At 54.9% G+C, this 27,904-nt stretch overlaps 3 protein-coding genes and 1 long non-coding RNA gene across 7 annotated transcripts in view; 3 read left to right on the plus strand and 1 right to left on the minus strand.

Moving 5' to 3' along the window:
• LOC105855951 (HLA class I histocompatibility antigen, B alpha chain) overlaps nt 1–4,612 on the plus strand; it is a 33,411-nt gene extending 28,799 nt beyond the window's left edge. Inside the window, exon 8 of the mRNA XM_075995886.1 lies at nt 4,535–4,612. Within this exon, the coding sequence (XP_075852001.1) occupies nt 4,535–4,539 (5 nt within the window). The 3' untranslated portion in view covers nt 4,540–4,612. The remainder of the gene's footprint in view (nt 1–4,534) is intronic.
• Nucleotides 1,599–4,751, plus strand: LOC105870765 (saoe class I histocompatibility antigen, A alpha chain-like). The gene is made up of 8 exons (XM_020282717.2): nt 1,599–1,748; nt 1,873–2,142; nt 2,383–2,658; nt 3,245–3,520; nt 3,638–3,754; nt 4,161–4,193; nt 4,331–4,378; nt 4,535–4,751. The coding sequence occupies exons 1-8, from the start codon at nt 1,676–1,678 to the stop codon at nt 4,537–4,539; spliced, it is 1,098 nt and encodes a 365-aa protein (XP_020138306.2). The 5' UTR covers nt 1,599–1,675; the 3' UTR covers nt 4,540–4,751.
• Nucleotides 4,752–9,694: 4,943 nt separating this feature from the next.
• On the minus strand, nt 9,695–11,318 carry LOC142862631 (uncharacterized). Its single transcript, XR_012913727.1, has 2 exons — nt 10,709–11,318; nt 9,695–9,940 (listed from the first exon to the last, which is right to left on the minus strand). It is a non-coding gene; the product is annotated as an uncharacterized LOC142862631 (long non-coding RNA).
• A 24-nt stretch (nt 11,319–11,342) lies between these two features.
• Nucleotides 11,343–26,207, plus strand: LOC105870762 (HLA class I histocompatibility antigen, B alpha chain-like). Of its 4 annotated transcripts, none has more exons than XM_075995874.1 (8): nt 11,343–11,472; nt 11,597–11,866; nt 12,094–12,369; nt 12,946–13,221; nt 13,339–13,455; nt 13,855–13,891; nt 25,578–25,621; nt 25,782–26,207. In XM_075995874.1, exons 1-8 carry the CDS (start codon nt 11,400–11,402, stop codon nt 26,078–26,080), a joined length of 1,392 nt encoding a protein of 463 aa, XP_075851989.1. In that variant the 5' UTR covers nt 11,343–11,399; the 3' UTR covers nt 26,081–26,207. The 4 variants fall into 4 exon arrangements, with proteins under 4 accessions (XP_075851989.1, XP_075851990.1, XP_075851987.1 ...); XM_075995875.1 differs by lacking the exons at nt 25,578–25,621; nt 25,782–26,207 and adding exons at nt 14,025–14,084; nt 14,244–14,939 and having other exon boundaries at nt 11,344–11,472; nt 13,855–13,887; XM_075995872.1 differs by lacking the exons at nt 11,343–11,472; nt 11,597–11,866; nt 12,094–12,369; ... (1 more) ...; nt 13,339–13,455; nt 13,855–13,891 and adding exons at nt 22,650–23,004; nt 23,130–23,399; nt 23,638–23,913; ... (1 more) ...; nt 24,886–25,002; nt 25,404–25,436 and having other exon boundaries at nt 25,574–25,621.
• The last annotated feature ends 1,697 nt before the right edge of the window (nt 26,208–27,904 follow it).

The raw sequence follows: 27,904 nt of genomic DNA on the forward strand, positions 1-27,904 counted from the left end.
TGTGCCCACGTACCTTACATTCCAGAGGCTTCCCAAGAGTGAAACCAACCCATGGGAGCATTTTAAGTGAAAAAATGACAGGACCTGACTCTCATTGGCAAGACTGCTGAGCACTGTGGGGGGGACAGCTGTGGGCAGCAGGTGAGGGGACAGTGCTAGTGACACAGGTCAGGAGTGAGAGGCGGTGGGACTAAGGGGAGATGAGTGAAGGCTGAGAGGGACAGAGGGAAGGGCCTGAGAAGCAGGAGCTGAGGAACAGGAGCTGAGGGAAAGAGTTCTAAAGCAGCCGAATTCTCAGATTCAAACACAGGGTTTTATAGATTTTAAGTGTTCTTTGTATTTGATAATTTTTTTTTTAATTTAAAAAAATGTAGAACTTGCTCTGGATGTGCAGCTAGAGGTGCATTGTTTTCACATTTGGGCTTGATAGCAGCTTCTTTACCAGAGGTGATGGTGGCACCCAGGCAGGTGTCTCCCAAGCACCCACCCCGATCTTCTTTCTGAAGCGGTACTTACTCCCCATAGGTAGCTCCATGATTCCCTCTTGCTGTTCCAGCAGCCTGTATTTCATAATTAATATATTTGTGGGGCTGCCTAAATGCTAATTGCCTATAATATTAATCAGGTTAAATAATAACAACTGTCCCCCCAAAATATGCACACAACTTAGGTGTGAATAATTCATAAAAACAGGCAAGGCGTGAGCACGGGTGAGGGGCATCCCTACTGAGCACACGCAGCTTGGAAGTGATCAAAGTCCTACAACTCTGGTTGAAAGAGACAGCAACAGATCATGCTTGTTGGTATGAGGCGATGTCCTGGACTCACACACACATAGTCAGGGCTGTAGAACGAAGACAATTTTAAAATAGAACAACTCAGGGGTCCAAGGCACACCGTCTGGGAAAGTAAAACTTGGGAGCATTGTGAGTCTAACTGTAACGGGTTTAGACACATTTATATATGGAGGGCCCCAACTCACTTGTTTCACACCTTAGATGCCTGATCATTTAGGGGTTACCAAGATTGTGCTGCCCACCCTAGACAATAAACACGAAGGAAACTGGTCTCCATGAGAGTCTCTCTGTGGTGCATTTAGACACAAGGTCTCCGCGTTTAAAGAGAAAACCCTCATCTCTACACCTCCTGACCCAGGGCAAGCTGACTCTGGCATCAAGTTCCCTGGGGTGAGTTTTCTTCTAGAAGTGTCCATGGGGAGAGGACAGGAGTAGGAGGTAGGGAGTCCAGTCAGGGAGAGGGGTTCCGGGACGGGAAGTAGTCAGGGGCTGGGCCCATCCTGGGGGTCTCTCCCTGGTTTCCTCTGACAGCTCCTGGGTCGGGACTCGGGGAGACAATATGACAAAGAGCGCTCGGTGCAGAAGAAGAGGGGTCAGGGCAATGTCGCCCGGCCCCGGGCGTGGCTCTCAGGGTGTCAGTCCCGAGGTCAATGTTCAGGGAAGGGAAGCTCAGCCCTGGAGATTCCCCATCTCCCTGAGTTTCACTTCTGTCTGTCCCAACCCGTATAGGTCCTTCTTCCTGGATACTGCTGACCCGCACCCAACTCTCACTCCCATTGGGTAACTGGTTTCCAGAGACGCCATGAGCGAAGCCGCGGTGCCGGGTTATAAAGTCCCCACCCACCGACCGGGACTCAGAGTCTCCCCAGACCGCGAGGATGGCGGTCCCGGCGCCCCGAGCCCCGCTCCTGCTGCTGTGGGGGGCCCTGGCCCTGACGGAGACGCGGGCGGGTGAGTGCGGGTCGGAGGGGCGGCGTGTGCGGGCGGAGCGAGGGCGCCGCCGGGCCGGGCGGGGGCGCAGGAGCGGGCGCGGCGCGGGAGGCGGGTCGGGGTCTCAGCCGCTCCCCGCCCCCAGGCTCCCACTCCCTGAGGTATTTCGCCACCGCCGTGTCCCGGCCCGGCCGCGGGGAGCCCCGGTACATCGAGGTCGCCTACGTGGACGACACGCAGTTCGTGCGGTTCGACAGCGACGCGGCGAGTCCGAGGATGGAGCCGCGGGCGCCGTGGGCGGAGCGGGAGGGGCCGGAGATTTGGGACGAGCAGACTCTCAGAGCCAAGGTCAACGCGCAGAATTTCCAAGTGAACCTGCGGACCCTGCGCGGCTACTACAACCAGAGCGACGCCGGTGAGTGACCCCGGCTCGGGTCACAGGTCACGACCCCTCCCTGTCCCCGCAGAGTAACCCGCGTCGCCCCGAGTCCCGGGGTCCAGAGCCTGCGGGACTTGCCGAGAACTTCGATCCCGCGGGGACTTTCACCCGGTTTCATTTTCGGTTTAGGCCCAAATCCCCGCGGGCGGTGGGGGGCGGGGCCGGGTTGAGTGGGCGTGGCTGAGTGGGCGGGGCTGACTGCGGGGGCGGGGCCAGGCTCTCACACCATCCAGTGGATGTACGGCTGCCACGTGGGGCCAGACGGGCGCCTCCTCCGCGGGTATGAACAGTTCGCCTACGACGGCGCCGACTACATCGCCCTGAACGAGGACCTGCGCTCCTGGACCGCGGCGGACACGGCGGCTCAGATCTCCAAGCGGAAGTTCGAGACGGCTGGTTCGGCGGAGCACCACAGGACCTACGTGGAGGGAACGTGCGTGTACTGGCTCCGCAGATACCTGGAGCACGGGAAGGACACGCTGCTGCGCGCGGGTACGCGGGGCCGCGGGCGCCTCCCGCATCTCCTGTGGATGTCCCCGCTCTGCTCCACAAGGACGGGAGGAAAATGGGATGGAGGCTAGAATGTCACCCTCCCTCTGGTCAGAGCAGGAAGACGCCTCCTGGTGTCAGATCCTGCACCAGGGAGTGACTCTGAGGATCCGCCCTTCTCTCTGGGAGAATTAGGGACCAGTCCCCCAGGGAATGGAGGGGAACACAGTCCCTGGAATACGGATCAGGGGTCCCCTCTGACCCTGCCCCAGCTGCGGGCGCCGTGACTTTTCCTCTAAGGCCGTGTTCTCTGCCTCACACTCTGTGTTTGGGGTTGGATTCCCACCCTTCTGAGCTGCTACCCTGCACTCAGGCCAGGTCTTGAAGTCCCCGTTCTCCTCCTGAGACCCTAGAACTTTCCAAGGAGTAGGAGATTATCCCAGAACCCTGGGTCCAAGCTCTTGACTGGATTTCCCACTCCCTTCCCCTGCCCCGTTTGTCCTGCCCATTCTCAGGGTGTCACATGAGCACTGCTGGAGTGTCCCCTGAGGGATGCAAAGTGCCCCAATTTTCTGACTCTTCCCCTCAGATCCCCCAAGGACACACGTGACCCACCACCCCAGCTCTGAGCGTGAGGCCACCATGAGGTGCTGGGCCCTGGGCTTCTACCCTGGGGAGATCACACTGACCTGGCAGCGGGATGGGCAGGACCTGACCCAGGATATGGAGTTTGTGGAGACCAGGCCTGCAGGGGATGGAACCTTCCAGAAATGGGCAGCTGTGGTAGTGCCTCCAGGAGAGGAGCAGAGATACACGTGCCATGTGCAGCACGAGGGTCTGCCGGAGCCCCTCACCCTGAGATGGGGTAAGGAGGGGCTGGGGGTCCTGTCTCTTCTCAGGGAAAGCAGGGCCCTTCTGGAGCCCTTCAGCAGGGTCAGGGCTGAGCCTGGCTCAGGCCCCTCACCTTCCCGTCCTTTCCCAGAGCCGCCTTCCCAGACCAGCGTCTCTATGGTGGGCATCATTGCTGGCCTGGTTGTCCTTGGAGCTGTGCTCATTGGAGCTGTGGTCGCTGCTGTCATGTGGAGGAAGAAGAGCCCAGGTAAGAAGGGATGGGGGAGGGGTTGGTTCTTTCTTGTCCCACTGAGGGTTTCACACTTCTGCCCAGGCAGAAGTGTGCCCTGCCTCATTCAGGGGCCCTATTTACTCACACTTGCTCTATTGGAAAGGACATGGAATGTACAGAACAAATCCATCACCTTGATGATTGTGGGAATGGGGACCTGAATCCCCAGCGGTCACAGGTCACAGGGACAGGTGCCTGCTGAGCACAGACCTCCAGGAGGGCAGTTGGTCCAGTTCCTCCTTCCCTCGTGTTTCTTAATCTTGACCTACATCATTAGTCTCAGTTCTGGTACCTTCTGTGAGGTCTAAAACTAGGGGCATCTTCTAGGACCTCGTGGCCCTGCCTCCTCTCTGGCCTCTCACAGGACATTTTCTTCCCACAGGTGGAAAAGGAGGGAGCTACGTTCAGGCTGCCTGTAAGTATGGGTACCTTATCCCTGAGACCTTTGGGACAGTGTAGACAGGAGCCCATGGGGGGGCTCCCCACCCCATAATCCTCGTGTAGCCACTTCTCCTGTGGGCTCTGACCAGGTCCTGTTCTCTTCTACCCCAGGCAGTGACAGTGCCCAGGGCTCCGATGTGTCTCTCACAGCTTGTAAAGGTGAGAGCCTGGGGGCCTGAAGGCAGGGAGTGGGGCATCGGGACAGAGCTGGGCTGTGGGGATTCTGTGATTGGGACATTTTGACTGTGGCGTGCTGTTCCTAGTGTGACCACTTATCATGATTCACCTGAATTTGTTCCTGATTGTTTTCTGCAGCATGAGACAGCTGCCTGTGTGGGACTGAGCGATGCAGGACTTGTTCCCGCCTCCCCTGTGTGGCGTCAGGAGCCTCTGACTTCTCTGTGTGCAAAGGCACCTGATGACTCTGCGACCCTGTCAGCATCGTGTGAGGGGCTGGGGAGGCCAGTCCTGCCCTGTGTCCTGGACCCTCTGCCACACTTTTCCGTGTTATAATACATAATAATTGTTTATATTATGGGGTACATGTGATATTTCGGTGCAAGCATACAATGTGTAATGATCAAATCTGGGTCATTAGACTGTCCCTCACCTCAAAAGTTTATCATTTGTTTGTGTTGGGAAGGTAATCTTCTCTTCTAGTTTGAAATATACAGTAAATTATTGTTACCGACAATCACCCTATTGTCCTATTGAACACTAGATCTTATTCCTTCTATCCAACTATTTTATAGCCATGGCAAACTCTGGAAACCACCACTGTAGTCCCTACCTCTGTGTGGTCAGTTTCTTTTACCTCCCACATGTGAGAGAGACACGTGATATCTGTCTGTGCCTGGTTCATTTGTCTTGTCGTAGTGTCCGTGTTGCTACACCCAAACCTTATTTTTTTTTATTTTTTACTTTTTTTGTGGCCAGCTGGTCCGGCAGGTGCTGCTCCCGCTCCCTCAGGAACTGGTGGCCCTGCTCAAACTCTGCCTTGATGTCCCGCCTCTGGTCCTGGAGCTTCTTCTGCAGGGTCGGACACGGGAAGGGCTGACGCCTCTGCCGAGGGGCAGAGGACCGGCATTGGGGACACACCAGGACCCCATTCCTGAATTCTGCAGCATCTGGTGGGGAGGGGGCCTCAAAGGCTCCTGGTTCCCCCTCCTCTCCTCAGAGAAGCTCGAGCAGTTCGGTTCCCTCAGACCTGTGTGAGCAGAACCGGACTCTGCCAGCCTGGCAGGCATCTCTGCTCCAGGCAATCCGGCCTGTCCCAAGGCCCTGGGAACCTGAGGTCTCACCCATGAGCCAGCACCCTCCATCCTGGTGGAATCCGCCTATCGCCTCATCTGGTAAGCGTGCTTGTCATCTGAGCCTGCACAACCCTCTCCTCACAACCCCACTGGTGGGTCCCCAATGTCTGTGTCACCCCGTCCCACGACACAGGCTGTGCCCTGCTTCCTCAGGGCCCCTGTCCACCCCTGCCTGCAGCCCCCCTGCCTGACTGGAGTCAGGCCACAGTCCTCAGTGCCCCTCTGACCTATGCTGGGCCGGAGGTGTCCGTGACAACCAGGGCCTGGAGATGCTCCTTGGACTCTCGCTGTCTCTGCCTTTACCTCTCCCTCTCCCCGGGCCCAGTGTCCCTCCACTGCCCGCTCCCCAACAATCACACTCCCTGGAGAACTGGAACCGCCCCCGTCAGGGTTTTCCCTCCTCACGCCTTTGTCTAAGCAAGCACACAAAGTGCCACCAGGTCATAACTGCCGCTGTCCCTCCTGTCAGCGGGCTTTGGGTTCTAGGACCTCCTGCCCCTGAGGATAGCAAAATCCGAGGGTGTGCAAGTCCATGATACACAAGGGCGCGGCCTCCGTGCACTCGGTCGTCTGGATCACCCATGACATCCGGCGCAGTGAACACGCTGTGGGAAGCGCTGCTGCGCTGCACCGTTCAGAGAGCAACGACACAGTCCGCACGTGTGGAGGAGAGACGCTTTTCCCTTTTCTGAGCATTTCCATTCTGTGGCTGGTGGAGCCACGGGTGCAGACCAGTACACGCAGGGCTGGCTGCACTGGCGACCTCGCCAGCCCCCATGTCAACCACGCGGTGCCACCAGAGCTGGTCAGGCCTCCTCAGCCGCCTCCGCCTCCCTCTCAGCTCTTAACCTGGAGCCAGCTCCCTCTGCCAAAGCCTGGGGCTTCTGTCTGCCCTCAGGAAATCATGTCTTTCTCCCCTCTTTAGGAGAAGAATGAAGCCAGGCCTCCTGCACCACCTGGCGGAAGAGCAGCAGCTGCCAGATGGGGACCCTGCAGCGGAGGTGACAGTCACAGAGAAGGGAAGGAACTCTGACTGAGGTCCAGGCAGCCCGCTCACCTCTCAGGTGAGAAGCAGGCTCAAGGCCACACAGCTCAGAGGCACAGAGCCGGGGGAGGCCACTGCCAGCCTGTCCGTCCTCCCGTGCGAGGTGCCCACTCGCAGCAGCCGCCTGCTCACCCCTGCGCTGCCTGCTCCGCGCTAGCAGCCACCTCAGCCTTCCCGCAGCCGAGCTCACCTGTGCCACCAGGACGTCAGCTTCTCCCTTGGCCTGGAAGCCCTGAATTTTCTCTCTGTCCCTCCTTAGGGCCTTCAGGTGGTTCAGGATTTTTTCCTGTGGACAAGGAAGGCGCGGGGACAGGTGGATGCTCTGGCCCAGGTTTTGGAGGCTGCTGGCGCAGCGTCCCGGGAAGGCGGCAGGACACCCGGCAGGGCGGGCTCATCCTGCGGGGCTGTGCGGACTTCTCCACCAGCAGGGCCGGCCGGCCCTGTGGGGCTGGTGCTCCCGGGACTCCCAGCACATCGCGCACAGCAGCCTCCCATCTTACTACCAATAGGAGTGCAGCTTCTCCCGGTGCCGCGCACACAGCTTCTTCCCGCCCTGCTGTTCCTGGGCTGCACTCCAGGCCTCCCGCCCTCCTGCGCCTTCAGCTGCTTGCTAGATGTTCTCCACCAGGCTGACCAGCCGACGCCCTCCTTCTTGAATGGCTTCTTGCAGAGCAGACACGAGGGGCGCCACCCCCCCCCCCAGGCAGGGCGGACATCGCTGGCACAGCTGTAGCAGAAGACGTGGCCTTAGTCAATGGTCACGGGGTCCCGCAGATGACCAAGGCAGATGGATCAGGTCACCTCTTCCTCCAGGCTCCCCTCCGGGCTGGCCTGGCCATGGTACCCGTAGCTCAGAGGGTTCTCAGCTCACCAGTGGGGCTTCTCCTTGGGGACCAGACACAGAGTCAAGAGCAGGCGCAGCAGCAGGGCAGAGGCGCGGTAGCCAGTGCAGGGCGCCGGCCCCAGACACCACCAGCTCCCAGGAGGCTCTCACGACCTCAGAGTGACAGGGACCTTGCCTATCTCTAATAGCTAGTTTTCAGGAAACCTAGTGCCTAGACTGGAGTTAACCATTTCTTCCTCCTGTATCAAACCGAAACTGTCACCATGTTTAAGCTAGGTGTGTGGACCGGGGTTTGAGACTGACATTTCTCTAAGGGAAAGGGAATTCAATTAGGCAAATATTTGTGAAGATGATGTTTGAGTAAATAATCAACATCTCAAGAATTCTTAAGAAACTAATTTTGAAATTTTTATTCCTTCCCTTCCTCCCTCCCTCTCTCTCTCTCCCAATGTTTTTTCCTTTTCGTTTTATACACAGGGACTCTCTGTGTTGCCCAGGCTGGTATGAAACTTCAGGCCTCAGGTGATACTCCAGCTACAGCCTCCTGAGTTACTGGAATTGTGATTTTGAGCCACTGTGCCCACATCTGAATCTTCTTTGGAAAAAAACTAAGATAGTGTTCATTTAAAGGCATTAATGTTATGGCACTGAAGTCTTGGAACTCTTGGATCCAGCTACAATATGTTCTCAACTTTGTATCAACTTATTGAAGAGAACATTATTATTAATGGCATTTGCATGAAAATCTCAGAGATATTAATGTATATCCCTCCTCTGTCCCAAACTTCTTATGCAGCACCCAATGTTCTGTGATGTCTGAAAATTTTAATCACTACTTGGAAAAGAGAAGTTTAAAGTATTAAAGTAAAATAATCAGAGGAAAGAAGCATTTGATTTACAAAATCCTGAAACAATCACTTTCATTTTGCTTTTGGCATGTATGCAAAGTCATTGATACTCCTCCCTTCCAGAGGTGCAGCTGAATTCCCTCCCTGTGAGTGTGGCCTGGACTTAATGTTTCACTTCTAACTGACAGAGCAATGCTGATGTAAGTTTGTGACTCTGGTGTAGGACATAAAACTCACTGTGGATTCCACCTTGCTTCTCCCCCTCTGGGATCACGAGCTCTGGGAAGCCAGTTGCTTTGTCATAAGCAGCCCTGTGCAAAGCTCCATGTTCTAGAAACTGAGGGCTCCTGGGACCAGCCAACAAGCAGCTGAGGCCTCTTCCAGCAGCCAAGTCAGTGAGCCACATTTCATGCAATCCCCAGCCCCAGTCCAGCCCTCAGATGACACTGCCTGGCTGAAAACTGGACAGCTACCCTGTGAGAGGCCCTGAGCCAGGAGCACTTAGTGAAACCTCTCCTGGATTCCTGACCACCAGAAACTGGGGGAAACAATAAATATTTGTTTTGAGCTGCTATGTTTTAGGTAATTTCATACACAGCAGTAGATTACTAATAGAATTTGCAAAGAGAGAATGAATTATAGCACTTTAATTTTCATTTGCTCTACATGAATTATAAGGTATTAAACATATCATTTGTTCTTAGGATGTAAGAAGAATTTCCATGGCTAAATAGGGTGTATTTTATTACCACTCACAACTATCCATTTACTTGACCTTCTATTTCCAGCTTTGACCCGACTGAACACAAAAGGAAGATCCTGGCCATGCTAGGCTGATTCTGTGATGTCCCCCAATAACCACCCCCTGCTTATTCACCTTCCCCCAGTTACTCAATCACCACTAATGTAGGTGCTGCTTCGAAGGGACTTGCAGATATAACTAAGGTCCAAAATCAGTTAACTTTAAGTCAACGGATTATCTTGAATTGGACTGTCCTAATCCAGGTGAGCCCTTAAAAGGACTGGGTTCTTCCTAAGCATGAGATAAACAGTGTGAGAGGGACTCATTGAGAGAAAATTCCTTCGCTGTGGGCTTTGAAAGTGGAGAGGCTGTGTGGCAGGGAGTGCTGGGGGCACCAGAAAGTGGGAGCAGCCCCCCTTTACATGATAGCCAGCAATGAAACAAGGACCTCCGTCCTACAACTGTCAGAAATGGAATTCTGCCCACAGGCTCCATATAAGCTTGGGGGAGGACCCAACCTCAAGATGAGAATACAGCTTTGTGAAACCCAGAGAACACATCCGCACCATGCCTAATAAACGCATATCATTTTTTCCACTGGAATGAATTTATGAATTCTAAAGCAGCCAAATTCTCAGATTCAAACACAGTGTTTTACACATTTAATATCTACAGAGCCCAGCTGCGTGTTCTCCGTGTTTGATAATTTTTCTTTTCTTTATTTTTAATTTAAAGAAATGTAGAAATTGCTCTGGATGTGCATCTGGAAGTTCCTTGTTTTCACACTGGAGCTTGATAGCAGCTTCTTCACCAGAGGTGATGTTGGCACCCAGGCAGGTGTCTCCAAAGCACCCGCTCAGATCTTCATTCCGAGGCGGTACTTACTCCCCATGGGTAGCTCCATGATTCCCTCTTGCTGTTCCAGCAGCCTGTATTTGGTAATTAATACATTTGTGGGCCGGTCGCGGTGGCTCACGCCTGTAATCCTAGCTCTCTGAGGGGCCGAGGCAGGTGGATCGTTTCAGCTCAGGAGTTCGAATCCAACCTGAGGAAGAGCGAGACCCTGTCTCTACTATAAATAGAAAGAAATTAATTGGCTAACTAATATATATATAGAAAAATTAGCTGGGCATAGTGGAGAATGCCTGTAGTCCCAGCTACTCAGGAGGCTGAGGCAAGAGGATCACCTGAGCCCAGGAGTTTGAGGTTGCTGTGAGCTAGGCTGACACCACGGCACTCACTCTAGCCTGGGAAACAAAGTGAGACTCTGTCTCAAAAAAAAAAAATACATTTGTGGAGCTGCCTAAATGCTAATTGCCTTATAATATTCATCAGGTTACATAATACCAACTGTACACCCAAAATATGCACACAGCCTAGATGTGAAGAATTCATAAAAACAGGATAGGTGTGAGCACAGGTGAGGCACAATCCTACTGAGCACATGCAGCTTGGAAGTGATTAAAGTCCTACAACTCCTGGTTGAAACAGACAGGACAGGACAGATTGTGCTTCTTGGTATGAGGCGATGTCCTGGACTCACACACACAGACTCAGGGCTGTACAACGAAGACAATTTTAAAATACAACAACTCAGGAGTCCAATACACACCGTCTGGGAAAGCAACACTTGGGAGCGTTGTGAGTCTAACTGTAACTGGTTTAGACACATGTATATATCGAGGGGCCCAACTCACCTCTTTTACACCTTAGAGTCCTGATCATTCAGGGATTACCAAGATTGTGCTGCCCACCCCAGTCCATAAACACAAAGGAAACTGGTCTCCATGAGAGTCTCTCTGTGGTGCATTTAGACACAAAGTCTCCAGGTTTAAAGAGAGAACCCTGTCCCTACACCTCCAGGCCCAGGGCGAGCACACTCTGGCATCCAGTCCCCTGGGGTGAATTTTCTTCTAGAAGAGTCCATGGGGAGAGGAAAGGAGTAGGAGGCAGGGAGGCTAGTCCAGGGAGAGGGATTCCAGGGTGGGAAGGGGCCGGGGTGGGCCTAGCCTAGGGCCATGTCCCTTGGATCCTCACACAGATCCTGGGCCTGGAAGCAGGGACACAGTGTGACAAAATGCGCTCCGTCAGAAGAAGAGGAGTCAGGGCAATGTCGCAGTGCCCAGGACGCGGCTCTCAAGGTGTCCATCCAGAGGGCGGAGTCCCAGGCGGGAAGCTCAGCATTGGGGATTCCCCATCTGCGAGAGTTTCACTTCTGCCTGTCCCAACCTGTGCCAGCTCCTTCTTCCTGGATACTGATGACGCAGCCCCAACTCTCACTCCCATTGGGTGTTCGGTTTCCACAGTCGCCAATCAGCGTCGCCGCGGTGCCCGGTTGTAAAGTCCCCACCCAGCGACCCGGACGCAGAGTCTCCCCAGACCGCGAGGATGGCGGTCCCGGCGCCCCTAGCCCCGCTCCTGCTGCTGTGGGGGGCCCTGGCGCTGACGGAGACGCGGGCGGGTGAGTGCGGGTCGGAGGGGCGGCGTGTGCGGGCGGAGCGAGGGCGCCGCCGGGCCGGGCGGGGGCGCAGGAGCGGGCGCGGCGCGGGAGGCGGGTCGGGGTCTCAGCCGCTCCCCGCCCCCAGGCTCCCACTCCCTGAGGTATTTCGCCACCGCCGTGTCCCGGCCCGGCCGCGGGGAGCCCCGGTACATCTCCGTCGGCTACGTGGACGACACGCAGTTCGTGCGGTTCGACAGCGACGCAGCGAGTCCCAGGGCGGAGCCGCGGGCGCCGTGGGCGGAGCGGGAGGGGCCGGAGTATTGGGACCGGGAGACTCGGAGAGCCAAGGGCAACGCGCAGACTTACCGAGTGAGCCTGAGGAACCTGCGCGGCTACTACAACCAGAGCGACGGCGGTGAGTGACCCCGGCTCGGGTCACAGGTCACGACCCTCCCACCCCCACAGAGAAGCCCGTAGTACCCGGGTCCGAGAGTTATCCCCAGGCGGCGGAGCCCGCCAAATCTTCAACACGGATGAGCCCGCGGGGACTTTCACGCGGTTTCATTTTCGGTTTAGGCCAAAATCCCGGCGGGTGGAGGGGCGGGGCGGAGTGGGCGGGGCTGACGGCGGGGGCGGGGCCAGGCTCTCACTGGATCCAGAGGATGTCTGGCTGCGACGTGGGGCCGGACGGTCGCCTCCTCCGCGGGTACTGGCAGTACGCCTACGACGGCGCCGACTACATCGCCCTGAACGAGGACCTGCGCTCCTGGACCGCGGCGGACACGGCGGCTCAGATCTCCAAGCGCAAGTGGGAGGCGGCCGGTGACGCGGAGCGCTACAAGGACTACCTGCAGGAGGAGTGCGTGGACTGGCTCCACAGATACCTGGACCTCGGGAAGGACTCCCTGCAGCGCGTGGGTACGTGGGCCGCGGGGGCCCCTCCCACATGTCCTGTTGATGTCCCTGCTCTGCTCCCCCAAGGAGGGGAGATAAACAGGATGGACTCTACATCTGATCCAGAGCAGGAAGACGCCTCCTGGTGTCCGGATCCTGTAACAGGGAGTGACTCTGAGGACCCGCCCTTCCCTCTGGGATAATTGAAAATGAGTCTCCCAGTGAATGCAGGGGAACACAGTCCCTGGAATACAGATCTGCGGTTCCCTCTGCCCTGCCCCAGCCTCGGGCGCCGTGACTTTTCCTCTTAGGCCGCGTTTTTTGCCTCATACTCTGTGTTTGGGGGTCGGATTCCCACCCTTCTGGGCCGCTGACCTCCACTCAGGCCAGGACCGTAAGTCCCGGTTCTCCCCCTCAGAGACTAGAACTTTCCAAGGAGTAGGAGATTATCCCAGACCCCTGGGTCCAGGCTGTGTCTGGATTTCCCACTTCCTTCCCCCACTGCGTTTGTCCTGCCCATTCTCAGGATGCCACATGAGCACTGCTGGAGTGTCCCCTGAGGGATGCAATTTGCTTGGATTTTCTGACTCTTCCCCTCAGACCCCCCAAGGGCACACGTGACCCACCACCCCATCTCTGAGCGTGAGGCCACCCTGAGGTGCTGGGCCCTGGGCTTCTACCCTGCGGAGATCACACTGACCTGGCAGCGGGATGGGCAGGACCAAACACAGGACACGGAGCTTGTGGAGACCAGGCCTGCAGGGGACGGAAGCTTCCAGAAATGGGCAGCTGTGGTGGTGCCTCCAGGAGAGGAGCAGAGATACACGTGCCATGTGCAGCACGAGGGTCTGCCGGAGCCCCTCACCCTGAGATGGGGTAAGGAGGGGGTGGGGGTCCCGTCTCTTCTCAGGGAAAGCAGGGCCCTTCTGGAGCCCTTGAGCAGGGTCAGGGCTGAGCCTGGCTCAGGCCCCTGACCTTCCCGTCCTTTCCCAGAGCCGCCTTCCCAGCCCAGCATCCCCATGGTGGGCATCGTTGCTGGCCTGGTTGTCCTTGGAGCTGTGCTCATTGGGGCTGTGGTCGCCGCTGTGATGTGGAGGAAGAAGAGCTCAGGTAGGAAGGGATGGGGGAGGGTTTGGGGCTTTCTTGTCCCACTTGGGGTTTCATGCCCAGGCAGAAGTGTGCCCTGCCTCATTCAGGGCCCTCTTTGCTGACAATTGGACTATTGGAAAGGACATGGAATGTGCAGAACAAACCCATCACCTTGATGATTGTGGGAATAGCGACCTGAATCCCCAGTAGTCACAGGTCACAGGGACAGGTGCCTGCTAAGGACAGACCTCCAGGAGGGCAGTTGCTCCAGTTCCTCCTTCCCTCGTGTTTCTTAATCTTGTCCTCCATCATCAGTCACAGTTCTGGAACCTTCTGTGGGCTCAAAGACTAGGGGGATCTTCTAGGACCTCATGGCCCTGCCTCCTCTCTGGCCTCTCACAGGACATTTTCTTCCCACAGGTGGAAAAGGAGGGAGCTACGCTCAGGCTGCCTGTAAGTATGGGGGCCTTATCCCTGAGACCTTTGAGACAGTGTAGACAGGAGCCCATGGGGGAGCTCCCCACCCCATAATCCTCGTGTAGCCACCTCTCCTGTGGGCTCTGACCAGGTCCTGTTCTGTTCTACCCCAGGCAGCGACAGTGCCCAGGACAGTGCCCAGGGCTCAGATATGTTTATCAAGGCTTGTAAAGGTGAGAGCCTGGGGGCCTGATGGGAGGGGCTGGGGCAGCGGGGACAGAGCTGGGCTGTGTGGATTCTGTGATTGGGACATGTTGACTGTGGCGTGCTGTTCCTAGTGTCACCCTTATCATGACTGACCTGAATTTCTCCCTGATTATTGTTTTCTACAGAGTACCACCGCTACCTGTGTGGGACTGAGTGATGCGTGGTTTGTTCCCGCCTCCCCTGTGTGGCATGGGAGCCTCTGACTTCTCTGTGTGCAAAGGCACCTGATGACTCTGCGACTCTGTCAGCATTATGTGATGGGGTGGGGAGGCCAGTCTGGCCCTGTGTCCTTCATATCAATAACTGGCTAACAGGCTCACCCTGTTACCCAGGCTTAGCTCACCCTGCACCCACATGTTGACAGTTACTCTGCAGACTGCTGGATTCCGGGTCTACTTTTTTTTCAAATTCTTGAAATGAGAGGTTGATGGGTTTGTGGAGAAAAATCTAACCTGCCGTTCTGCTTCTGTAAAATCCGCTCGCTCAACCCTACTCCCTTCCCCTGCTGGCGTCCCTCCGCTCGCTCAACCCTATTCCCTCCCCCGCTGGCGCCAGCGCCACTCTGTAACTCCCCGAAAACCGCTTGCCGTTAGTCCTTGGAGTTTATTGACCAAGATTAGAAGTTCCCGATATTAGCTCATCTGGTACATGTTTGTGCAAGGTCAAAGCCCATGGAATTTCCCCCCACCCTGTGATCCCTAGCCACCTGCATGTGGTTTCTGCCTATAAAAATCCTAAGAAAAAAAGGCCGGCGCGGCAGCTTCCCTAGCTCACTTGCCCCTGCGCTGCGCTGGAAATAAAACCTCATGCTTTTGCATCAAGTCTCTGGACTCTGAGTCTTTTTTTAGGCAGTCGTCTCTCCCCCACACGGGCTGTACATTTCTGCGGCCCAACAGGTTAATGGAACAAGAAGTTTCCTAAAATTTGAGAGTGGGAATAAATGGAAGACCTGAGAACATTCCAGAATCCTTGTGTTTGCTGTGCTGAGTCTGCTGCAGGTAGGGGCAGGGAAGGCTGTGAGGAGCCGGGTGTGGACGGGGCTTGTGCCCACTCAGTGCTCAGTCCATCACGGGCTGTATGTGTCACTCCTTGGCTTTGTCTGACTCTCTGCTCTGTTGTCCTTGTCCCAGTAGAACCTTGTGATGACAGAGGCTGAGACACCCCCAGGGCAGCCCCTGCACAGGGGAGTCTCTGTGGTGTCAAAAGATTAACTTTCAGACCCAGCAAGTTCTTGCCCTTTTTCTGGGGCTCTCTCCTGGATTTTGTTTTCCAACCTTTTTATTCCTTTATTTTTAATTTTTATGGATACATTATAATTGTTTATATTATGGGGTACATGTGATATTTCGGTACAAGCATACAATGTGTAATGATCAAATCTGGGTAATTAGAGTGTCCCTCACCTCAAACGTTTCTCATTTCTCTGTGTTGGCAAGGTAATCTTGTCTTCTAGTTTGAAATATACAGTAAATTATTGTTAACTACAAACACCCTATTGTCCTACCGAACACTAGATCTTATTCCTTCTATCAAAGTATTTTTATACCCATGCCAACATCCGGTAACCACCACTCTATTCACTACTTCTGTGAGGTTAGTGTTTTTAGCTCCCACATGTGAGAGAGACACGCCATATCTGTCTGTCTGTGCCTGGTTTATTTCTCTTGACATAGCGTCCTCCAGTTCCATTGGTATTGCTGCAGCCAACTTTTTTTTTTTTTGTAGGCAGAGTCTCACTCTGTTGCCTCGGATAGAGTGCTGTGGCATCAGCCCAGCTCACAGCAACCTCAAACTCCTGCGCTTAAGTGATCCTTCTGCCTTAGCCTCCCGAGTAGCTGGGACTACAGGCATGCCGCCACCATGACCAGCTAATTTTTTCTGTATATTTTTCGTGTTTCTATTTTTAGTAAAGACGAGGTCTGGCTCTTGCTCAGGCTGGTTTGGAACTCCTGACCTCAAGCATTCCTCCCTCCTCAGCCTCCCCGAGTGTTACGATTACAGTCGGGAGCCACTGCGCTTGTTCTGCACCCTACCTTTTTAAAGGAATCCAATTCTGGAATTAGCAGAGAGGACAGATCCCACCATTTCTTATCTTACATGAATTCCTTTTAGGTTTCTGTCTCCTCTGCTAATTTATCCCCATCTCTGCCCTTAGTTCTAGTAATCCTGTCACTGGATCGAATCCAAACTCATGGATTTATAAAGTAGGCTCTAAGTTAGATTTACATTTGTGTGGGAAATTGGACCCATAGTCAAGGATGATGGTTACTGTTAGGGGAGAACTATCTCTGTGTGCTGCAGGGTGCAGGAAGGTTGTGTGGGAGGGTTGGAGTGGGAGGGCAGACAGAACAGCACAGGTGAGGAAAGCCCAGGTGGAATTGATGTCAGTATGACAGGACACTGTGCTGTGTCTTCCACAAAAACGGGCACTTGCCCTGAGGCTACATGAGTAAAGATCCTGTGTCTTGAATACTGGGGTGCTCTACAGTGATCGTTCATTCAACTGTCCTTTGTCTGCCAGATTCATGACAGGCTGGTCCTGCATGTGAGGAACGTGGTTGGAGTAAAAACGGAAACATTCCTGGCCATGTGCAGCGTGTTCAGTGGGAAGAGACAGACTGTTCTAGGAGCAGAGCAAACAAGGAAGGGTTTGTGGAAGGTGGTCAGCGCTGTGGGGAAGGAGACCAGAGTGACGGGGAAGGTGGCTGTGGCACTGGGGGGGTCGGCGTGGCCCTTGTTGCAAAGGAGGCAAACAGGGACGGTCCCTGCTCTGAGGAAAGATCTGAAAGGATCTGCCAGGACGCCAGGGAAGATCTTCCCAGGCAGAGGGCGCTTGCGCGCAGGCGCACTGGGGCAGGAGGCGTCCGCGCTGTGGGCGGAGCGAGGAGGCAGGGAGGCGGCACCTGGAGCCGCTGAGGGGAGGTCAGAGGGGGCTGGAGCAGGTGGCCTGAGGGTGTGGGAAGGGTCTGAACTTTGCTCCCAGTGAGATGTGGACTCAGAGGACAGCTGTGAGCAGAACGAGACATGGCACAGCCTCCCTTTCTAAAGGACCTGTGCCTGCTTCGCTGAGAGCAGAGCCGAGAGGCGGGAGGGGCGCGGAGTCCGGCTGCAGGTGGCGGCGGAGCAGTGGGGACGGACGGACGAGCTGTGCTCTGGGTGCAGGTTGAAGGTGACTTCACAGCGTCTCCTGATGCATCTGCGGTGTGAGAGGAGGAGCCCGGGAGGACCCGCGGTGTGGGCTGTGCGAGCGGAAGGACAGAGCTGCCCTCCTGGAGATGGGACGACTGCGGAGGGGCGGGTTTGAGGAGGGGGCGTCGGGGGCTTTCAGTGCAGGAGGAGCCACTAGGGGTGCAGGGGATGGACGGGGTGGCAGCTGGACGACAAGTCTGGACTTTAGGAGAAATGTCTGAGCTGGAGGAGTAGATTTGGGGGTGTACCAAATTTGGAGGCGTATCATTTACAGCGTGTAATTGATATTTAAAGACTTGAAGCGGAACTCGGCCACTCAGGCCTGTAATCCCAGCACTCTGGGAGGCCGAGGCAGGAGGATTGCTCAAGGTCATGAGTTGGAAACCAGCCTGAGCAGGAGTGAGACCCCTTTCTTTACTAAAAAAAAAAAAAAAAAAAAAAAAAAACAAAAGGAAGAAATTTATTGGCCAACTAAAAATATATATAGAAAAAATTAGCCCGGCATGGTGGGGCATGCCTGTAGTCCCAGCTACTCCGGAGGCTGAGGCAAGAGGATCGGTTGAGCCCAGGAGTTGGAGGTTGCTGTGAGCTAGGCTGATGCCACGGCACTCTAGTCCGGGCAACAGAGTGAGACTCTGTCTCAAAAAATTAAATAAATAAAGCCTTGAGCATGGATGAGGTCACCAAGGAGTGACTGGCTACAGAAGAGGAAGGGAACAAGGACTGAGCCCTGGGCCTCCAGCGGTGAGGATCTGATCCAACCACACGCCCAGTCCAGAGCAGACTGCGCAGTCCGACACCACGTCCCAAAGGCACCAAGACCAGGGAGTCCCAGACTGTACCGTGTGCGGTAGTCCCCTGGACGTGGCGCTGAGACTCAGGAAGTCAGGAGTATCCCGAGTTCGTGACAAGGCGGAGCTGATGCTGCTGGTCTTCAGGTCACCTATCCCCAATCAGAACATAGAGGAGGATCCACACATGTGCGCTCAGGCCCCTGCAGCGCTTGGTAAACACGCCAGTCCTTGCTCTTGCACATGACACTCTGAGTGGTGGCTCTGGGAGAGGCCTGAGTGTTGTCCAAGTACCACTAGCAAGCCCGGTGCCCAGCCAGACTGGAGCTGAGGCCAGTGACCAGAGAGTGCCCAGGGTGGGTCTTACACCCACTTAAATGTCCTCTTTTCCCTCAGGAAGAAAAGGGAGAACATATGTCATTAATTATTATTAAACATGATTGTTGGGAGATTCGCATTGTTCTCTTCTGAGGGTAGGGCCAAGTAGAAGATTCCAGAATTGGCTCTCAGCTCTGCATAAAAAAAAGTCTCTGAATGCTGCTCTCTACACTGTTCCCCATGCTGAATTCTCACTCACTTCTTGGAGCAAGCAACAGAAGCCAAATTTTTCTGGTTTACACATACAGTCGTATATATGCTACTGAGGCTAATTTTATTGGCAGGAAGGCCAGGAAGCCAGGCTTGTGGCTACGCAGCCAGGCACAGAATGCACATTCCACCCTAGGTCAGACCCCTGGAGGAGCCCCTGACCCTGCTTCTAGGGACAGATGCCACTGCTCATACCTCTGACAACCTGATGCCGGACATTGGGCCCTGCAGTGAGAAGTGCTGTCACTGTTGCGCCTGCAACTGGACGGTCACCACTGCCACTTGACCATCGTTACCAGAATGTGCTCTGCATTATCCCAGCCTCTCTGAGTCACCTCGTCCTGGTCAGAGTCAAGCAGGAGCCTAAGCCTCATGTCCATGTTCACTGCAGGGATGACTGGAGAGTGGTCCTTTCCTGTGGAGGGACGAGGTTTCTGTCCCCTGTGAAGATGTTCAGTGTAGAATTTGATATAGCATGAGGGTTCCGGTGCAGGGAGGTGAGGGGTGGAAAGGAGTGACCAGTTGAGACACTGGCAGCAGCGAGGTGAGACTAGAGCTTCATCTGGCACTTTGCCGGCACTTGGTCGGCTGGATGGACAAGAGACTAGTAAACACTTTTCCACCCCTTCCCTGGAGAGTGTGATATTCCCTCCAGCTTTCGTCTGTGCCAGGCTGCACGCTACGTCATTGGGTTGGCATTGTGTTGTTAGAAATGACCCACAGTGTCCTTAAGAAAGCAGGCAGAAGCTGCAGACTGTCTGGGCAAGGCCAAACCTTTCCTTCTGGTCAGAAGGTTGCCCAGGGCCAGTCATAGCAGCCAGTGCTACAGGGGGGTCCTCCCTTTTATCCCTAACGCAGACCTGCGGCTGTGTCTCAGCCCATTGGCCCAGATTTCCACCCACAGTCTTGTCCTTACCTGACTGGCTAAGGGGTGTGGCTAAGACATACAGGAAGAGGGAGTGGGGGCCGTTTGGTAGTAAATGTTTAGAGTTGGGGGGCCAGTCAGGCACAGTAAGTTATGCGGAACTGTGTTACTTCCTGACACTTTGACAGAAGAGATCAAGCCAAGGTTACTTCTCTCTACAATTTTCCCTCTATTATATTAGACTTTTTCACTCTCGTCTTCAAATTCATTGAGGAGGAGGTGACTTTGGTGTTCTTGGTCTTCTAATAGTAATAACTGTAAGTCTGGTGGCGGGCCCCCCTTCCCCTCCCTAGAGCAAAAAGAAAAGGCTCAGGAGACCAGACCCACCAAGGGCAAACTATCAGACCCCGCTGAGAAAAACCACACCCAGATGTCCACCCGGATAAGAAGATTTTGGCTCCTGAATTCCTCAAATACCCCCAGCCCCTCCTATTTCTCAATGACCAACAAAGGTGGCCCCAGCTCTTCCCGCCAAAAGTCCCTAGCCCATCCAAATGGTATTAAAGGCCACACCCCCCTCAAAAGGAGGTGACTTCTGGGACCCTCCTCTGTTGGGACCCCAGAACCTCCTCCAGGAGTGCATAATAAAGCCCCGTGGTTTGGCCCCCACTCTTTCTCTCTGTCTGTCTTTTCTTTTCCCAGCTGCCTAAAAACCTTACTTTTGGTGCAGAAACCAGAGGGGAGTATTGCTGTGCCGGCCTGCCTCAGGGCCCTGGTTGCACTGTCTCCTGTCCTGTCTTCCTGACCTCGGACCAGGACCTTCACCGGACGAGAGTCGACTAATTGGCCTGGGTAAATCCCTCTGCCCTTGTGTTTCTAGCCCAATGATTCCTTCCAGGGTCTCTGTCCATGAAACCTTGGGCCCAAGTCAGAGATCCTATATCCATAAGGACTGAGTGTCACAGGGACCCCTGAACACCTCAGTCAGTCCTTCCATCCATAAGGATTCATAAGGACATGAGTGTCTCGGGAACGCCGGAGCCCCCTGATTCAGTTCTTCCATCCATAAGGCTTCATAAGGCCCTGAGTATCTCAGGGACGCCTCATCCATTCAATCAATCTTTTGCAAGGCTCAGAGCTTTCTCTCCAAGGCCTGATCGGTGATCTGGGAAGGTGGCTCCTCAATATCATCCTTCCCTCATTGGACTAGGACACAATGGGCAGTCAACCCTCCAAAATCAAACCTAGCACGCCTCTGGGCTGTCTCTTAGGCAATCTTGCAGCCCTGGGCCTCAAGTCTGATATTCAGCCCAAGCGACTCATTTTCTATTGTAACACCGCCTGGCTGATGTACAAATTAGACAATAGCTCACAGTGGCCTAAAAATGGACTTTCAATTTCAAAATCTTACAAGATCTCGATAACTTTTGTCACTGAAATGGCAAATGGGAGGAGATCCCTTATGCCCAGGCTTTCTTCTATCTGCACTCCCATCCTTACCTGTGTCATACCTGTGACCTGTCCTATCCTCCTTGCATGGAGTCTTCCCTACTCTGTCCTAGGCCTCTTCCACCTCTCAGCTGAAGGACCCATTAGAAACCTCTTCCGCCTTCTCTGACACACCTGACTCCCTACTTCTCCCCTGCTCGGCCTCCACCATATCTGGAACCTCCTCCTCCTCCTCCTAGTGCCCCACCATCCTCCACTACAGCCCCTCTGGCTCTCTATCAAGGTCCCCTGTTAGTCACCACAATCAATCCCACTCGGGACCCTCATACCAAATCCTTCTCTGCCTCCTGTGAGAGGCAGCCAGTGCCGAAGAGGTGGTATGTGTCGATGTTCCCTTCTCCCTTTCTCATCTCTATCAGATCGAACAGCGTTTAGGCTCCTTTTCTAATGACCACACGGCCTACACCAAAGAGTTCCGCTATCTTACCCAAACATATGATTTCACATGGCCTGACATTTTTGTTATTCTGGCCTCTACTCTTACCACTGATGGGTAAAAAACGTGTCTGGAAGGCAGCTTAGGGACAGGCTGACAAAATCCATCTAACGGACCTGGTGGTCTGGGCCTAGAGCTAAGGTAAGAATATCAGCCAGACAGCCCCGATGGGCGAGATGGTATAACCTGCTGAGATCCCATGTTGCAATGAGTTCTTGCTGGTCTCCAGGCCGCTGACCATCGCACAGGTAATTCCGGATCTTCATTCCGAGGCGATAATTACTCCCCATGCCTAGCTCCATGATGTGCTCTTGCTGTTCCAGCAGCCTGTATTTCATAATTAATACATTTGTGGGGCTGCCTAAATGCTAATTGTCTTATAATATTCATCATTATTCATTAAATAATACCAACTGTAGCCTCAAAATATGCACACAGCTTAGATGTGAATAATTCAGAAAAACAGGCAAGGTGAGCACGGGTGAGGTGAATTCCTACTGAGCACGTGCAGCTTGGAAGTGATTCAAGTCCTACTACTCCTGGTTGAAATAGGAACAGATTGTGCTTCTTGGTATGAGGCGATGTCCTGGACTCACACACACAGACTCAGGGCAACAGAACGAAGACAATTTTAAAATACAACAACTCAGGGTCCAAGACACACCGTCTGGGAAAGTAAAACTTGGGAGCGTTGTGAGTCTAACTGTAAAGTGTTTAGACACATTTATATCGAGGGGTCTTACTCGCTTCTTTTACACCTTAGATTCCTGATCATTCAGGGATTACCAAGATTGTGCTGCCCACACTAGTCAATAAACACAAAGGAACCTGGTCTCTATGAGAGTCTCTCTGTGGTGCATTTAGACACAACATCTCCAGGTTTAAAGAGAAAAACCCGTCTCTACACCTACAGGCCCAGGGCAAGCTGACTCTGGCATCCAGTTCCCTGGGGTGAGTTTTCTTCTAGAAGAGTCCAGGGGGAGAGGACAGGAGTAGGAGGCAGGGAGTCCAGTCCAGGAAGAGGGGTTCCTGGGCGGGAAGTGAAGGGGCAGGGTGTGGGCCCAGTGTGGAGGGTCCCTCCCTAGTTTCCTCTGACAGCTCCTGGGCCGTGACTGAGGGAGACAGTGTGACAAAGAGCGCTCGGTGCAGAAGGAGAGGTGTCAGGGCAATGTCGCAGGGCCCCAAGCGTGGCTCTCACGGTGTCAGTCACGAGGGCGGTGTCTCCAGCTGGAAGCTCAGCCCTGGGGATTCCACATCTCCCAGAGTTTCACTTCTGTCTGTCCCAACCCGTGTCAGGTCCCACTTCCTGGATACTGCTGACGCGCACCCAACTCTCACTCCCATTGGGTGCCCGGTTTCCAGAGACGCCATGAGCGAAGCCTCCGTTCCCGGTTGTAATGTCTCCACGGATTCGGAGTCTCCCCAGACCGCGAGGATGGCGGTCCCGGCGCCCCGAACCCCGCTCCTGCTGCTGTGGGGCGCCCTGGCCGTGACGGAGACTCGGGCGGGTGAGTGCGGGTCGGAGGGGGCGGCGTGTGCGGGCGGAGCGAGGGCGCCGCCGGGCCGGGCGGGGGCGCGGGCGCGGGCGCGGCGCGGGAGGCGGGTCGGGGTCTCAGCCGCTCCCCGCCCCCAGGCTCCCACTCCCTGAGGTATTTCTACACCGCCGTGTCCCGGCCCGGCCGCGGGGATTCCCTCTTCATCATCGTCGGCTACGTGGACCGCACGCAGTTCGTGCGGTTCGACAGCGACGCGGCGAGTCCGAGGATGGAGCCGCGGGCGCCGTGGGCGGAGCGGGAGGGGCCGGAGTATTGGGACGAGGAGACTCGGATCGCCAAGGACAACGCGCAGACTAACCGAGTGAACCTGCGGACCCTGCGCGGCTACTACAACCAGAGCGACGCCGGTGAGTGACCCCGCCTCGGGTCACAGGTCACGACCCCTCCGGGTCCTCACAGAGTACCCCGCGTCGCCCCGAGTCCCCGGGTGGGACAGTCACCCCGAGGCTGCGGGACTTGTTGACACCTTCGACCACTGACGAGCCCGCGGGGACTTTCACCGGGTTTCATTTTCGGTTTAGGCCAAAATCCCGGCGGGTGGGGGCGTGGCTCAGTGGGCGTGGCTGACGGCGGGGGCGGGGCCAGGCTCTCACACCATGCAGACGATGTACGGCTGCCACGTGGGCCGGGAGCGTCGCCTCCTCCGCGGGTACTGGCAGTACGCCTACGACGGCGCCGACTACATCGCCCTGAACGAGGACCTGCGCTCCTGGACCGCGGCGGACACGGCGGCTCAGATCACCAAGCGCAAGTGGGAGGCGGCCGGTGAGGCGGAGCGCTACAGGGCCTATGTGGAGGGAGAGTGCGTGGACTCGCTCCGCAGATACCTGGAGCACGGGAAGGACACGCTGCTGCGCGCGGGTACGCGGGGCCGGGGGCGCCTCCCGCATCTCCTGTGGATGTCCCCGCTCTGCTCCCTCAAGGACGGGAGGAAAATGGGACCCAGGTGATAGCCCTCCCTCTGGTCAGAGCAGGAAGACGCCTCCTGGTGTCAGATCCTGCACCAGGGTGTGACTCTGAGGACCCGCCCTTCCCACTGGGACAATTAGGGACCAGTCCCCCAGGGAATGCAGGGGAACACAGTCCCTGGAATACCAATCAGTGGTCCCCTCTGACCCTGCCCCAGCCACGGGCGCCCTGACTTTTCCTCTAAGGCCGTGTTCTCTGCCTGGCACTCTGTGTTTGGGGTCGGATTCCCACCCTTCTGGGCCGCTGACCTCCAATCAGGCCAGGTCCTGATGTCCCTGTACTCCCCCTGAGAGACTAGAACTTTCCAAGGAGTAGGAGATTATCCCAGACCCCTGGGTCCAGGCTGGAGTCTGGATTTCCCACTCCCTTCCCCCACCCCGGTTGTCCTGCCCATTCTCAGGATGTCACATGAGCACTGCTGGAGTGTCCTCTGAGGGATGCAAAGTGCCCCAATTTTCTGACTCTTCCCCAGACCCCCCAAGGGCACACGTGACCCACCACCCCAGCTCTGAGCATGAGGCCACCCTGAGGTGCTGGGCCCTGGGCTTCTACCCTGCGGAGATCACACTCACCTGGCAGCGGGATGGGCAGGACCTGACCCAGGATATGGAGTTTGTGGAGACCAGGCCAGCAGGGGATGGAAGCTTCCAGAAATGGGCAGCTGTGGTGGTGCCTCCAGGAGAAGAGCAGAGATACATGTGCCATGTGCAGCACGAGGGTCTGCCGGAGCCCCTCACCCTGAGATGGGGTAAGGAGGGGTGGGGGTCCCGTCTCTTCTCAGGGAAAGCAGGGCCCTTCTGTAGCCCTTGAGCAGGGTCAGGGCTGAGCCTGGCTCAGGCCCCTCACCTTCTCGTCCTTTCTCAGAGCCGCCTTCCAAGCCCAGCGTCCCCATGGTGGGCGTCGTTGCTGGCCTGGTTGTCCTTGGAGCTGTGCTCATTGGGGCTGTGGTCGCCACTGTGATGTGGAGGAAGAAGAGCTCAGGTAGGAAGGGATGGGGGAGGGTTTAGGGCTTTCTTGTCCCACTGGGGGTTTCATGCCCAGGCAGAAGTGTGCCCTGCCTCATTCAGGGGCAATATTTGCTCACATTTGCTCTATTGGAAAGGACATGGAATGTGCATAACAAATTCTTTCACCTTCATGATTGTGGTAATTCGGACCTGAAACCCCAGCAGTCACAGGTCACAGGGACAGGTGCCTGCTGAGCACAGACCTCCAGGAGGGTAGTTGGTCCAGTTCCTCCTTCCCTCATGTTTCCTCATCTTGCCCTAGATCATGAGTCACAGTTCTAGAACCTTCTGTGAGGTCAAAAACTATGGGAATCTTCTAGGACCTCGTGGCCCTGCCTCCTCTCTGGCTTCTCACAGGACATTTTCTTCCCACAGGTAGAAAAGGAGGAAGCTATGCTCAGGCTGCCTGTAAGTATGGAGGTCTTATCCCTGAGACCTTTGGGACAGTGTAGACAGGAGCCCATGGGGGGGCTCCCCACCCCATAATCCTCCTGTAGCCACCTCTCCTGTGGGCTCTGACCAGGTCCTGTTCTCTTCTACCCCAGGCAGCGACAGTGCCCAGGGCTCAGATGTGTCTCTCACTGCTTGTAATGGTGAGAGCCTGGGGGCCTTAAGGCAGGGAGTGGGGCAGCGGGGACAGAGCTGGGCTGTGGGGATTCTGTGATTGGGACATTTTGACCATGGCCTGCTGTGCCTAGTGTGACCACTTATCATGACTCACCTGAATTTGTTCCTGATTATTGTCTTCTGCAGGTGAGACAGATGCCTGTGTGGGACGGAGCGATGCAGGATTTGTTCCCGCCTCCCCTGTGTGGCGTCAGGAGCCTCTGACTTCTCTGTGTGCAAAGGCACCTGATGACTGTGCCACCCTGTCAGCATCCTGTGAGGGGGTGGGGAGGCGGATCCAGCCCCGTGTCCTGCCCTATCCACCACACTGGCCCCACACTGGTCCCTGTCCTGTCCCTTTCATTATTCCTGTTCAAGGGAGGGAGGGCTGGGATGTCTCCATCCCTGGCTCATTGTCACGGTGCACTGAGCCACTTCCCTTCTGAAAATAAGAATTGAAAATAAATTTGTTTTCTCAAATTCTTGCAATGAGAGGTGGATGGGTTAATTAAAGGATAAGTTTCCTAAAATTTGAGAGTGGAAATAAATGGAAGACCTGAGAATCTTCCAGAACCCTTGTGTTTGCTGTGCTGAGTCTGCTGCAGGTGGGGACAGGAGAAGGCTGTGAGGAGCCGGGTGTGGACGGGGCTTGTGCCCACTCAGTGCTCAGTCCATCACAGGCTGTATGTGTCACTCCTTGGCTGTGTCATCCTCTCTGCTCTGTTGTCCTTGTCCCAGGAGAACCTTGTCTAGCAGGACCTGTGATGACAGAGGCTGAGACGCCCCCAGGGCAGCCACTGCACAGGGGAGTCTGTGGTGTCAAAAGATGAACTTTCAGACCCAGCAAGTTCTTGCCCTCCTTTTGGGACTCTTTCCAGGATTTTGTTTTGCATCTTTTCCCCAACCTTTTTATTCCTTTATTTTTAATTTTTATGGATACATAATAATTGTTTATATTATGGGGTACATGGGATATTTTGGTGCAAGCATACATGTGTAATGATCAAATCTGGGTCATTAGACTGTCCCTCACCTCAAAAGTTTATCATTGGCCGGGCGCGGTGGCTCACGCCTGTAATCCTAGCTCTCTGGGAGGCCGAGGCGGGCGGATTGCTCGAGGTCGGGAGTTCGAAACCAGCCTGAGCAAGAGCGAGACCCCGTCTCTACTATAAATAGAAAGAAACTAATTGGCCAACTAATATATATATAGAAAAAATTAGCCGGGCATGGTGGCACATGCCTGTAGTCCCAGCTACTTGGGAGGCTGAGACAGAAGGATCGCTTGAGCCCAGGAGTTTGAGGTTGCTGTGAGCTAGGCTGACGCCATGGCACTCACTCTAGCCTAGGCAACAAAGCAAGACTCTGTCTCTAATAAAAAAAAAAAAAAAAAGTTTATCATTTCTTTGTGTTCGGAAAGTAATCTTCTCTTCTAGTTTGAAATATACAGTAAATTATTATTAACTAGAATCACCCTATTATCCTACTGAACACTAGATCTTATTCCTTCTATCCAACTATTTTATAGCCATGGCAAACTCCAGAAACCACCACTGTAGTCACTACCTCTGTGTGGTCATTCTTTTTAGCTCCCACATGAAAGACAGACACTCGATATCTGTCTGTGCCTGGTTCATTTCTCTTGACATAGTGTCCGTGTTGCTGCACCCAACCTTTCTTTTCTTTTCTTTTCTTTCTTTTCTTTTTTTTTTTTTTTTTTTTTTTTTTTTGCGGTCTAGCAGGTGCTGCTCCCGCTCCCTCAGGAGCTGTTAGCCCTGCTCAAACTCTGCCGCAATGTCCCGCCTCTAGTCCTGGATCTTCTTCTGTGGGGGGTGGGGACACGGGAAGGGCTGACGCCTCTGCCAAGGGGCAGAGGACCTGGTATTGGGGGCACACCAGGACCCCATTCCTGAATTCTGCAGCGTCTGGCAGGCAGGAGCCTTAAAGGGCTCCTGGTTCCCCTTCCTCTCCTCAGAGAAGCGAGAGCAGTGAATGGGTTGGGTTCCCTCAGCCCTGTGTGAGCAGAACTGGACTCTGCCGGCCTGGCAGCCAGCTCTGCTCCAGGCAACCTTGCGAGTCCCCTGGCCCTGGGAACTTGGGGTCTCTCCCATGAGCCAGCACTCTCCCTCCTGGAGGAATCCACTTATTGCCTCTTCCCAGAAGGGCACTTGTCATCTGAGCCTGCTCAGCCCTCTCCTCAGTACCCCGCCCCTAGGTCCCCAATGTCTGTGTCATCCCGTCCCTGACACAAAGGCTGTGTCCTGCCTCCTCAG

The sequence above is a fragment of the Microcebus murinus genome, chromosome 20, assembly GCF_040939455.1.
Source record: "Microcebus murinus isolate Inina chromosome 20, M.murinus_Inina_mat1.0, whole genome shotgun sequence".
In the NCBI taxonomy this organism is placed as follows: domain Eukaryota; kingdom Metazoa; phylum Chordata; class Mammalia; order Primates; family Cheirogaleidae; genus Microcebus; species Microcebus murinus.